This window comes from Rhineura floridana, chromosome 17 (assembly GCF_030035675.1).
Source record: "Rhineura floridana isolate rRhiFlo1 chromosome 17, rRhiFlo1.hap2, whole genome shotgun sequence".
NCBI classification, from domain to species: Eukaryota; Metazoa; Chordata; class Lepidosauria; order Squamata; family Rhineuridae; genus Rhineura; species Rhineura floridana.
This window is the reverse complement of record NC_084496.1, coordinates 3,025,554-3,038,314: the sequence shown is the minus strand read 5'-3', so window position 1 is coordinate 3,038,314 and position 12,761 is coordinate 3,025,554. Positions and strand designations below refer to the sequence as shown.

Genomic DNA, 12,761 nt, shown 5'->3' with positions numbered 1-12,761 from the left:
CAGAAATGGATTGTTGTTAAAGTGCTACTGAAAGATCCATCAGGATACAGGATATTTTCCTGTTGTTCTCCATGAGATGCTTGACAAATCCCAGTTCTGGGGTGGAATTGGATCTGCTTTCCTTCCCCCCCCCGGGGCAGAAATAGACAGTTTCCTAGACAGCTTCTACCTCCTTTTTATTTCTTTATTTTTAAAATTTTATTATTACCTTTATATCCCATCAAGGAACGGCTCTCCCTCTCCCAATTTTATCTTCACAACAACCTTGTGAGGTAGGTTAGGCTGAGAGATCCAGCGACTGGCCCAAGGTCACCCAGTGAGCTTCATGACCGAGTAGGGATTTGAACCCTGGTCTCCAGGTCTGACATTCTAAGCATTACACCACACTTATATTAGGGATGGACAGAACGTTGTAACCGTAAAAGAGAGAGAAATTCAAGAAGAAAACCAGCTTTTGGACCAATGCGTTTATTTATTTCATTTAAAAGCATTTCTAACTGCCTAATATTTTTTAAATCCCTTACGATATAAAAAGCATACCATTAAAACAAAAATTCAACCTAAAACCAATAAAACAAAACACACACAAGCAAGTAAAACACAGATTCAGAGGATTCATACACATAAATCAAGGTCCAGTCTTATGGTTCAGTGAAAGCTTGAGAAAGAAAGAAAAGTCTTCACAAGACATCTGAAGCTTTATTACGGGCAGAGGGAAGGACGTTCCGTATTCCGGGGACAATGGCAAGCAATGCTGGTTTTCAGGTCACCGCCCTATGAAATTCTGTTGGGTGCAGGGGCATGTGCAGAGTTTTGTATCCGCAGTTGCCTTCCATTCCTTGTTCCTAATGAGCTTGTGGAACGCCTTCCACAGGAAAAATACAGCACTGGAAAATGTTCCACCTTACAACACTGGGTGTACAGGTTAGTGTGGGAGCTTTGAAAAAGGGCGCTGTGGCTCACAATTTCTGTCTCCGAGGGCAGATCAGTGAGCACTCTGTTGACTCTGTCGTTCTCCTGTTTTTGGTGATGGTTGGAAGAAAGTGGGGGAGGAATGCATTTGAGGGAGAGGCTCATAATGTGGAAAGGAGCAAAGTCAAAGTAAACCCTCTTTTTCAATGGCAACACACCAATGTGTGTGGAATATTTATTTATTATTAAATTTATATCCTGCCCTTCCTCCCAAAGGGAGCAAGGACGGCTAGCAACAAGTGATGAAGCACTGAAAACATTGCTTAAAAAACATCTTAAAACACATCTTGGGACATGTCTTCAAAAAACAAAACATCTTTAAAAATAATAATGAGAACAATTGCAGTGCGGGTGCAGACTGGGAATACGAGCCAGTGATGAAGTCTTGACTTGGTGTGTCGGTGTCATAGCTCTTCCTTTGTCTCTCCTTCCCCCTCCTTCTCTTAATACTCATTTGAATATTTTATGTCGCACGTGTTTTGCTGGAGCTGGAAGGGAAATAAAATGCAAATATTGCAACTTGGCACGAAGTTGGATGGAGCTGCGTATCAGATAACTGGGGTGCTTTGGTGTGTAGCTGGAATGTTTATAAAGCGACTTCCAGGGCAACTATCACTTCGGTTAAATTAGAGAGAGTGTGTGTGTATGTAGATATATGTGTGTGTGTGTGTGTGTTTTAAAAAAAACTATGTGTGATGTTTACCCTACTGCATTTATAGCTCTCCAACACATATGGTAGGCGCAAGTTCCGCATGATGAGATCCTGTCATGCTCTCTTGTGAAGGACCCTGCCAAGCCACAGTTAGAGTTTCCTGTTGACCAGGGTAAAACAGCCCCTGTCTGTTTTTTGATTTTGTGCTACTGTCCAGAAAATCAAGGGGCAAAGCTGCCCCCCCCACCTGTCGGTCAGTTGCTTTTTAATTTGTATTATATATTTTTTTAAGTTACATTCATAGAAACTGGTATTCTGTACGTGTGATCTGTATCAAGTATTGCAATGTACACAAAACCCTGAACAATTCCAGACCAGGTTACGTGACAGACCACCTGTTCCTGTAGACCTGTAAGATTGCTCTAGTTCAGTGGTTCTCAGTCCCCACCCCACCCGGACCACTTGAAAATTGCTGAGGGTTTTGACAGACCACTTGATGATTTTTCTGCCCATTGTTCATGCACCATGCTAGATGCTGTATGTTTTTTAACGGTATTTTTCCTGCTGCCTTTATTTCTTACATAATGTATTTTATTGCATTATGATTTGCGTTCCCTAGAGTTCAGATTGTAATTTTATTTTATATGTAGTATTTTATTCTAATTTGTACATCGCCTAGAGTGGCCACTGACCCGGCCAGATAGGCGACTCAGAAATAAAATTTATTATTATTATTATTATTATTAATGCGATAGAATGCAGTATAAGAAACACAAGTGCCTGGAATTCGTGAGTGGATGGATGGGAAGGAACAGGCTGAAGTTGAATCCTGATAAGACTGAGGTTCTACTCGTGGGAGACAAGGGAAGGCTGGGAGATGTTGACCTGGTGTTCGACGGGGTGAAATTGCCCCTGAAGGACCAGGTCCGCAGCCTTGGGGTTGTTCTTGATTCCAAGCTGTCCATGGAGGCTCAGATTTTGGCAGTGAGCCGGGCAGCTTGGTATCAATTACACCTCATTCGTAGACTGCAGCCCTACCTTCCTGCTCATCAGCTCCCACTGGTGGTACATGCCCTGGTCACCTCTCGGTTGGATTACTGTAATGCGCTCTACGTGGGGTTACCCTTGAAAACGGTCCGGAAATTACAACTTATACAAAATGCTGCGGCTCGACTACTTACAAACTGTCGCCGCCGGGAACACATCACCCCAGTGTTCGACCTACACTGGCTTCCAGTTATTTTCCGGGCCCAATTCAAGGTGTTGGTATTAACCTTTAAATCTCTATACGGTCTCGGCCCAGTTTATCTGATGGAGCGCCTCCAGCGCCACCAACCATGCCGCCCAACAAGATCAGCCACACAGGACCTTCTCTCAATCCCGCCAACTAAAACAGCTAGGTTGGCGGGGACAAGAGAGAGGGCATTTTCAGTGGCGGCCCCCACTCTCTGGAACTCCCTCCCGTATGACCTTCGACATGCCCCTTCCCTGAATGTATTCCGCCCAGCTTTGAAGACCTGGCTCTTCAGACAGGCCTTTGGGACTTACGGGGAGGGTTAAATTTTTACGACGAATAGCCTACTACTCTGTACTGGAACTGTTTTATTGTTTTATTGTTATATTGTATTTTATGATGTATTTTATTATGATGTAATGTATTGTTGTTAAATTGTACGTCGCCTAGAGTGGCCATTGGCCAGATAGGCGACCCACAAATTAAATTATTATTATTATTATTATTAAAATACATTTAAAAATCAAAACGAATATTTAACGCAGAAATGCCGTAGTCCACCTGAATGAAGCCCCGTAGGCCACTGATTGGTGACCCCTGGCTTACGTTATTTGGGAAAATTCTACTTGCTGCGCCACATCGCACAGAATATCAAAGGGCGGTGGCCCCAAAGTGGGCATTTCTGCTGTTGTCCCTGTGCTTTGGAATGCCTTCCCCTCTGCTCTGTGTGAAGCAGCATGTCTTTCATGTGTCTGGAGCCCTCTGAATTTCTGTTTTATATGCTTTATGTACTTTCATGTGTTTTCATGCAGCTGTTTTACTGGTTTTAGGTTCTATGTGTATTTTTTTTTTAAAAAAAAGTTTGTAATGGTATATTTTTCCCCCTGCAGACTGTACACTGCTTAGAGATTTTTGAAATATTAAGTGGCTTATAAATGCTTTTAAATAAATAAAATTAATAAATCTGTTTCATAATAATTTGATTTTTGTCGCATGCTAATCCTGCTCAAAGTAGACCCATTGACACTGATGGTACATGGCGTACGTAGGCCCATTAATTTTCAGTGGGTCTATTCTGAGTACGGCTTAGTTGGATACAACCCAATGTGTTTATCAAGTAATATATCTCTCATAATATTTTTTAAAATAATATTTCTTGTTTTTGCTGCAGCAGACTTAAGATGGGTGCATCTCTGGAAGCTGCATAACTTGGAAGATTTTTCCCATTCCTCCGCTATGTCCCATTGTGATCTCTTGGCTTAACAGAGATCACCCTGCTGACAAATAAATCTGCAAATCACACTTGAACTGTCACTGAGTTTTGCAGCAAACAAATATGTGCTCTGTTATTTTCCCTCTAGGATGGGAATCTCAGCTTCTGGAGACAGGTTTCCTGGGAATATTCCTCTGCCCGTTCTGGACACTTTCCCCATTGCCCAAACACACCCCGCCTTCCCGCGTAGTCATCTGGGGCTACCGATGGCTTATTTTCAGAATCATGCTTGGTGCGGTAAGTGGATATTTCTCGTTGTATATTTGTTTAATTTTGCATTTGTTTGTCCCAAGTGTAAATTGAGGCTGGTAAGTTGCCAGCTTCCTGGTTGCTTGTGGGGAGTAATTGCCTTCCGTTGATCAGGCAGGTTTCACAAACGTGTGTGTGTGTGAGTGAGAGAGAGAGAGAGTGAGAGAGTGAGAAAGAGAGAGATTTGTTTTTCTTCCTCTTAAAGCCCAAATGCATAATATAGGTAGATGTGGATAGATAGGTGTGATGTATTAAATCCACTTCTATACACACTTTAGTATATGCATTTTTGTATGCATTACTTGGCTGGAGAATTTCACTGCAAAATTCGGGGAAGTGTGAATTTCGAAGGATGACTGTGTTTCAGTTTCCATATTATTTTCGGAAAGTGTGGGTTAGGTAGGTTTGCCTTTAAATGCAAACTGAATAGAATTTATCTCGCAAGCCCGCTTGTATCTAACATATCTTTGGGTACAGTCTCAGGTGTAAGGTGAGGGGTGGGGTGGTGGCGGTGACGGAAGAGAGATTTTTATTTGAATCTTTCTTAACTGAATGCTAATTGAAGTGCTTGATTAACATGAGATCTCACTTCTCTGTTTCTGCTATTAACCGGGGTCGTGCGTTGGTAGATTATTACTGCCTGCTTTCCATGATAAGTGGAGCTGAGATTTAAAAATCACTTGGGGAAGATAGTAATTCTTTGGCATTTTTTGAATTTCAAGAACACCATTGAATACTAAGAACAGTATTGTGCGCTATTGCATAAGTGTCGGGGCTGGAGCATGAGTCTCAAAATTTGCGCAATGTTCTAGTGTGGCTAAAAATAACATAACTGTTTTATCTTCCACTGATGGCCACCTTTTCTTAAACATTTTGGCAACAAGGCTGCAAATTTTCAGCACACTAGCTGATTTAAAGGGTTAAAGAATTTTTCACCCAGCAATACTGGGTTGGTAATGGGAATCTCAGGGTCTGTTAAAAGGTCCCTCAGTTTCTGCTATTCCCTCTTGCATTGAGTCTGACTAAAGTGAGACAGAAAGATAACCCAACCCATCAGCGCTGCCCATCTCCCAATTTCCTCCTCCCCCCGTAATTCATATTGGTGGGGATAGGGGGGTGATCTAGTAAGCTCCACCCCTTGTCCCTGAAATGACACCAGCATCATCCCAGGAGACACAGTAGTCTGCAAAACTAATCAAGACTCCCCTCACTTTATGCTTCCAGCGGCAATGGACCCCTCAGGCATGAGACAAAACTGCACCTGCTACCTTCAGCCAAGGTTAAATCATCTAACATTATTTTTGAAGGGGGTGGGGTGGAGAGAGAGCAACAGCCCTGCCTGCCTTTTGAGTAACTGCTCTCAGGACAACATATGAGAATCATCCAGTTCTGGTTTATTTGCAAACTGGTCTCCCCATAGAGTAGAGTTGCTGTCTTTTATCTGCAGGGCAAATTGTCCAGTTGAAATCCCATGCCCTGCTCACCCAAATTTGGTGGCAACAGAAGCCAGATCTGGCAAAGTGTGTGCACGTGATGCAAATTTTCCTGTTTTTCATGTCTTGGAGAGGTTCAAGGAGATGCCCAATTCATGGGAAGTTCCATAGCTCAGTGGGTAGAGCATCTGTTTTTCAGGTAGAAGGTCCCCAGTTCAATCCCTGGAGGCATCTCCAAGTAGGGCTGAGAAAGACCCTAGTCTGAAATTCTTCCCGTGTTCCTATCAAACTCCCAGCTGTGGAAACCTGTAGGCAGCAGCCCATGCACCCCTCTACAGCAGCGTTTGGTTTCATTGCCCACGTGCTTTCAAGCCTGGCTTTGCAGCCACCAGGGCTAGAAATGTGGTATGGAGAGCAGAAGCGTTTTGCCTTTCTTGGCGCTCTCAATATCGAACCCCACACATTTGCAATGCAGTTGTGAACATCAGGAATACATTTAGTCCAACCACATACAGATGGAGTGTGTTTACTGTTTGTTTTGTATCCTGCCTTTCCTCCTGCAGGAGCCCAACATACGGCATGATTAAAAATGATTAAAGCGTCAATCAAATCTGCATCAAAACATAAAGCATTGAGCAGTAAACTTTTATGTTCCCATTCAGTTACATTCCAGAGGCCCAGCTAAATAAATGTGCTTTTAACTTGCGTCTGAATGTTGTCAGTGTAGGGGAGAACTGGATATTATATGGCAGGAAGCCACCATTGAGAAGGCCCTGCACTATGCCATTGCCCCATGGACTATGCCTATTGACAGTACCACAAACAGAGCCTCTCTCACTGTTCTTAAAGCATGGGCTGGGAAGTATTGGGGAAGGTGTTCCTTTAACTGTTCTTGTTACATTTATTACCTACCCTTCACCAGTAGGTCCCAGGGCAGGATGCAAGGAAATAATGCAGACTTAAAATGCAAAGAATTAGTCAGGCATCTGTTGACAGCTGCTCGATTAACCCTAGGCAGGTTCCGGAGGGACCTTATTGGGGCCACAGCTGATTATTGGCATAAAAAAATCTGGCAACTGGCTGTGGCAGAAAAAATCACTGCCAAATTAAAAGTATTGAGGGGTCAAGTAAAAACTATTTGTTAGGAGAATGGTATAATTTCATTTGTTTTGTTAACGATGAAGCTAATAATATGATCCCACCAGCACAATATGTATGGCTGTGGAATGCTTGATCATCTTTACTGTATTATGGTATCAATCTTTGCTTGGTGCCGATACACGTTGAGAAATGAATGGACTTTGTTAATGTTATGTCCCGCTCAGCAGTTAACAACTTTTAATACCTCTTTAAATACTGCGGCTTCCTTTTCAGGGTTCAGTTACTCAATTAGTTTAGTTGTTTAATTTCTTGTTAATATATGAGAGGAATAGAGAGGGACTCAGATTATCGACAGCAATAAGTGTAAAAGGATTTAGTATACTCCGTTACCTGTAAGCAGTATATCTTGTTAAATTTCTTCTTTGGTTGTGATTGCTATATTTTTCTGGAGTCAATATAGATCTTTTTTTTTTCTGTAAAAAATAAAAAGTTTATTACAAAAAAAATTATTAAAAACAGTCCAAAACAGATTACATTCACAGATAGAGAGGGTCATATATATAATCAAGTGTCAAAAGCCAGGGTGAAGAGGTGCATCTACTTTGACCCCAGGTCGTATAGGTCTTCTTATATCAGTGTCAACGCCTTTAACTGGGTACAGTGACTAACAGGCAGCCAGTGCAGAGTTTTAAGGATCACTGATATACTATCCTTTCTTGCTGCTGCACATACTAGCCAGACTTCGCCTGTTTGCGCTAGCTGCAGCCTCTGGACTGTCTTCAAGGGTAGCCCCAAGTAGAGTGCATTGCAGTAGTCCAGCCAAGAGATTAGAGCATAGATTGCTGATGCCAGGCCATCCCTGTATCTGCATAGTATAGCCAGGGCTGGCAAAATACCGATTGGACCCATTGGGACCAATCGGGCCCTGCATTTGCAAATGCCGGCCCTGAGTATAGCACTTCTGTGTGAAGAATAAGATCTTTATGTCCTAATAGCACCTTCTGTAGTTAAAAGGGTTGGACTTGAATCTGAAGGGCCTGAGGTTTGACTTTGGCTTCCTGCGTGGATTTTCTGGGTGTTGTTGGGCAAGTCACTCTGTCCCACACCAGGAAATCCTGTATTGTCATCACCTTGTATAGTAACAGCGAGCTCATTCTCCAAGTGAGAGACCTTTTATGTAGCCAAAACAGTACCTTCCATGCACAAGAGGGAGCAATCATCAGTCTTGGGGCTTACAGATGTACAAAAATAAAACTATTAGGGTTTGGAGGAAATCTCCAACCTCTCCCCCCTAAAACGTCCAGTGAGGACTGAGAAAGTTCATCAGGCATGGATTGCTGACTGTTGTTGGGAGGAGGAGAAATAGAATGGAGTATCCTGGGAGAGGGCATGGCTGTCTGGCTAGAACACTGAACAGGAACATTCTGCGCTGCAAAGTTGTGGTGCAGCTCCCACTTGTTAGGAATAGCAGTGATGTAACCCACCCACATACATACACACTGCATACTGCTGGAGCTGTGTGTGCATGCATGATACACGCAGACGCACAACAGGGCCTGCAACCCCCTTCTTTGGCTGTTTTGAACTGCCGCCCATCCCTTGGCTGCAGACGGCATCACACAACAGGTGCCCGCGGGTGGTCTGGGAGGAAGCGTTGGCTTCACGCATTACGCTTGCATGGCCGTGGGCTATCAGCCTCGTTATCCTAGCCCAGGAGGGTTGTACACATGTTTTGGGCACTGTGGTGTCTGAGGCGCCATCAATCACCGACCGATGCCGGCCCCGGATCAAAACCCCCTTTTAATGACCTTTCCATCTTTCCCCTCTGAGACGCCTGCTACTTATAGATCAACAAGGGAGACAGACCAAGTGGCTCTCGGGGCTTCATTGTTTCACCGAGAGCGCTCTTGGAGTACACCTGGAGAATTATGGCTCTCCGGATGACTGAAAGCGTAGTTCTTTGAAGGAGAGAGAGAGGGAAAGGCTCACTTTGAATTATACATGTTTGCAGATTCATAACTGAACATATGCGGCAGCTGCACCCTCACGTTACTTGGCTAAAAAAACAGAACTGTGCACAATTCCATTTTTGTAGATATTGCAATATTTCAGCAATTCTTGTTTATCCTATGCACATTTATTATTAGTAGTATCAGTATTAGTTTTAGTTTTTCTCTGTGCTACCAGAAGAGATTAGGGTGAGTTGCCTTGCTGGATCAGGCTGTTATGGCCTGTCTAATTCTGTAAGTCTATTCCAGCTAGGTTGAAAAGCTGATAACACAGCGTTTCCCTGCTGCTTGCCCCTGGCACCTGGTATTCAGAGATGTACTGCTTCTAGACATGGAGGTTCCATTAACTCAGCAGCTGTGAACCTTTTTTTTTCCAGTCAAGGGCCGCAGTCCCTTGCGAGTAGTCTGTTAGGGGCCACATGCTGGGAGCATGCAGGGGCAGAACTCTAAAGTGAATGGGGCCACCTTCTTCTGGTTAGCTGCTAAGAGGCAGGATGCTGGACTAGATGGGCCTTTGTTCTGATCTAGAGGCCAGGCGCTTCTGAGGTCCTTATGTTTCATCCTCATAACAGCCCTGTGAGGTTGCTTAGGCTGTGAGAGACAGAGAAACCACTACTTTGCACTGGCTGTCTTACCGTGCTTCAACCTTCCTCTTCCCTCATCGCTGCCAGGCAAGCAAAATGTTTTTTTAAGAAGCCCCACAACATTTCAACAAGTGGGACCTGCAACAAAATGTTGCAGCGTACGAGTGCACCTGCGTAGGGTGTCAGCTGGCAATGTCTCCTTTCAGGTGACTCCATTCCATTCCCCTTCTGGTTTTCTATCTTACTCTTGCGTGTGGATGGGGCCGTTTTGACTAAAAAAGGACCCACTCTTGGAGACTTAGTTTGCTGTTAGCATATTCATATTCGTATTTATTTTATTACATTGTATTACATTCCTGTCCCACCCGCCCTCCTACAGGAGCCCAGGGCCTCTACAGCAGGGGTCCTCAAGGGTTTTTTGGGCCAGTGGCCGCATTTGGAATTTTGAGAAAGTGTCATGGGCTCCAGTCACTAATTGGCTGCTGTTGGGGGTGTGGCATAGCACAAAAAATGGTGGCCACATCTGAAAGAGCAGAAAAAGAGATAAGGCCACAAAAAGATGTGGGTGTGCCCCCCCCCGTTAAAAGGAAAAAGGCACCTACATCAGCCACAGCTGTAGTCTCCGGTGCCCAGTGGGACTTGACAGGGCGGACAGCAAGGAGGCCAGCCGTAGGTGCAGCCAGAATTGGTGACAGGCAGATCCCCTCCCTGATTGGTTGCAAGTAAGAAGGCAGAAAGGTGGGGCAGCAGGTAGCGCCCCAGTGGACCACCCTCAACCATTGGCGAGCCTTGCTCTGGACCTTGTAGCCTGTGTGCAGTTCCTGTGTAGGCTATTCTATTCGGTTAAACTTTATATCTAAAACGGTGCTGCTCAAACTGCGCCCATCCCACGGACCACTTGAAAATTGCTCAGGGTCTGGGTGGGCCGCTTCGTGGTTTTTCCACTTCTTGCAGCAGTTGTAATGCTCTGCGCTAGATGCTGTATGGTTTTGGGTTGTATGTCCATCGCTGCTTTGATTCCTCATATAATGCATTTTATTGTTGTATAGTTTGAATTCCATGTGGATATTTAATGCGATGGACGGGCCGTCTCCCATCTTCAACCACAAACCCACAGACATGCTGCGGACCACTGAATGAGGCTCACGGACCACACTTTGGGAACCTCCAATCTAAAAATCATCTGCCTACCCCTTCTTCCTTTTACATTTTGCATTCTTTTGAGCAGCTTAATAATGCGGGGGGGTGCTTTGACACAAAACCAGTTACTGGAAAAGTTGGAAATCTGATTAGTTAAGAGGCAGATGAACTCTCTTCCCCCCTCCCTTCCCCTCCCCAAATTGCTTTGGATTTTGAAATTACTGGCTTCCCAGCTCTGAAATTGCATTAGATGTGATGCTGTAAACCCAGGATTTCTTGCATTCCTCTGGGTTTGGAATCAAACTCAAATGGGCTGCAGTCAGCAGCTTTTATTGACAGCTGTGTCTTCCTCCTTTTGCTCTTAGGACTCTGAAAGGGAGGGTAATTATCCCAATTTGTTTTATTGCATTAAGATGGGCCAGAGCAGAACATAAAGAGAGCTTTCTCCCCCCCCCCCCCCGGCCAGTGCTTTTTCGGTATCCATAGATGAGAAATCGGAAGGGGCAGCGTTCTGCAGTGAAGCTTCATGGGAATTTTTGGAGAGTGATGTCTGCAATGTTCTGACCCCTGACCTTCCAGCTGCAGCCCTCCTCTGCTCCGTGGGGATCCCATACTTGACTTCTTAGCAGACTCCTTTGTACTTTTCTGATCTTGCTTCATTTGTCGGGAGAAACAGCCCTTTGGCAAGAAAGCTCTGTGGTCTTTATCTCTGCTTCCCTCCCCCCCCTCGCCTTCAGCGGCTTAAAAAGGCACATCGCAGATAGTAACCCCAGAGCCTTTCATAAATCCCATTCACCCCCTCCTTACAGCAGGTCTTCAAAGTCAAACTCTGGCACAGTTGTGCTGTGTGTGAGAAAAGGATGAAAAAAACCATGAAATGGGGCAGGAAATAAAAGTGTAGTGATACGACCCTTGTATCCCATCCTCACAGAATAGGGAGAAGATTCACTTATAAATGTGTGGTTTTGATCTCTCTCTCTCTCTCTCTCTTTCTCTCTCTCTCTCTTTGAAAGGAGGCTGGTCTTGGGTGAAGCAGGCTATATAAGTTAAAAGAAATGGTTTCTGCATGACAAGAGGGATAGGAGATAAAACTTCTTCTTGATGCCATTTATTTTTTTAAAAAGTGATACCAAAGTGCAGCTATTAGTTTCTTCACTGATCTGATCCTCTCTCCTGCCCAGATAGATACTTCATTTTTTCGTATGTGTTTCCATGATTGTCATTCTTTTTGTGTTTTTCTTTAGTACAAAAAAAATGTATTAAGGTTACAGTCCTAACCCCTGGCTGGCAGTGGTAGGGCTTTTAACAACCACCAGAACTGCCACCTTCTTATACCCCATCCTTCCTACCAGGTGGAGCCCAGGGCAGCAAACAACAAGCAGTAAAGCAGAACATCTATAAAAACATCTTTCTTTTAAAAAAACCAGACACCTTACAAACAAAACATCTTTAATAACAATTCCAATACTGGTGCAAATTGGGATGAGCCTTGTTCAAAAGGCTTGTTGAAGCGATGCTTGATGGAGTGAGGCGTCTGGCTCCATATCCTTGGCCAACTTAGGACCCAGTGGAACCTCTGCTGGCCCTGCCCACGCCCCATCCCATTTCAGGGTTTCCATTGGCTATTGCCATAAGGGGAGGGGCATTAGGGCGCTCCTTGCCAATAGGACCTCTCCGCTGAGGGCAGAGTCTGGGGGAACTAGACAGGGGTCTCCATTCAGACTCCCTCCAGTGTGGCGGATCAGGGGTTTGGACTGCTCTGTAAGATTCATTAATGTTGTTGGTGTGTCCTGGGCAGTGATTTCTGAGAAGTGAATACATACTTTTTTTAAAGTAAAAAGAAAGTTTTCTGGTGTGTGGAAAGGTAAGAATTGCCAGTCCACAGAGCAGCCAAGTCCCTTGTGCTTTTGCTCGAGTCACTGTTCTGAGCACCCCTCCAGATTATTTGGAGGCAAGCTTAGAACAGTGACTCGTACAGAACTGCAACAGAAGAGAGGTAAAACTCCACTGTGGGATCCAGTCACATCCATTTCAGAGATGCAGTTAAAAAAAAGCCCTTTCTCCTTGGAAGGATACAAGGCTATTGAGCAATGACTCATACAGAGTTGCAGGGG

At 44.4% G+C, this 12,761-nt stretch overlaps 1 protein-coding gene across 1 annotated transcript in view; it reads left to right on the top strand.

The window, feature by feature from the left end:
- Positions 1-12,761, top strand: part of LMF1 (lipase maturation factor 1) — a 169,920-nt gene that overhangs the window by 53,323 nt on the left and 103,836 nt on the right. Inside the window, exon 4 of the mRNA XM_061599996.1 lies at positions 4,220-4,368. Within this exon, the coding sequence (XP_061455980.1) occupies positions 4,220-4,368 (149 nt within the window). The remainder of the gene's footprint in view (positions 1-4,219; positions 4,369-12,761) is intronic.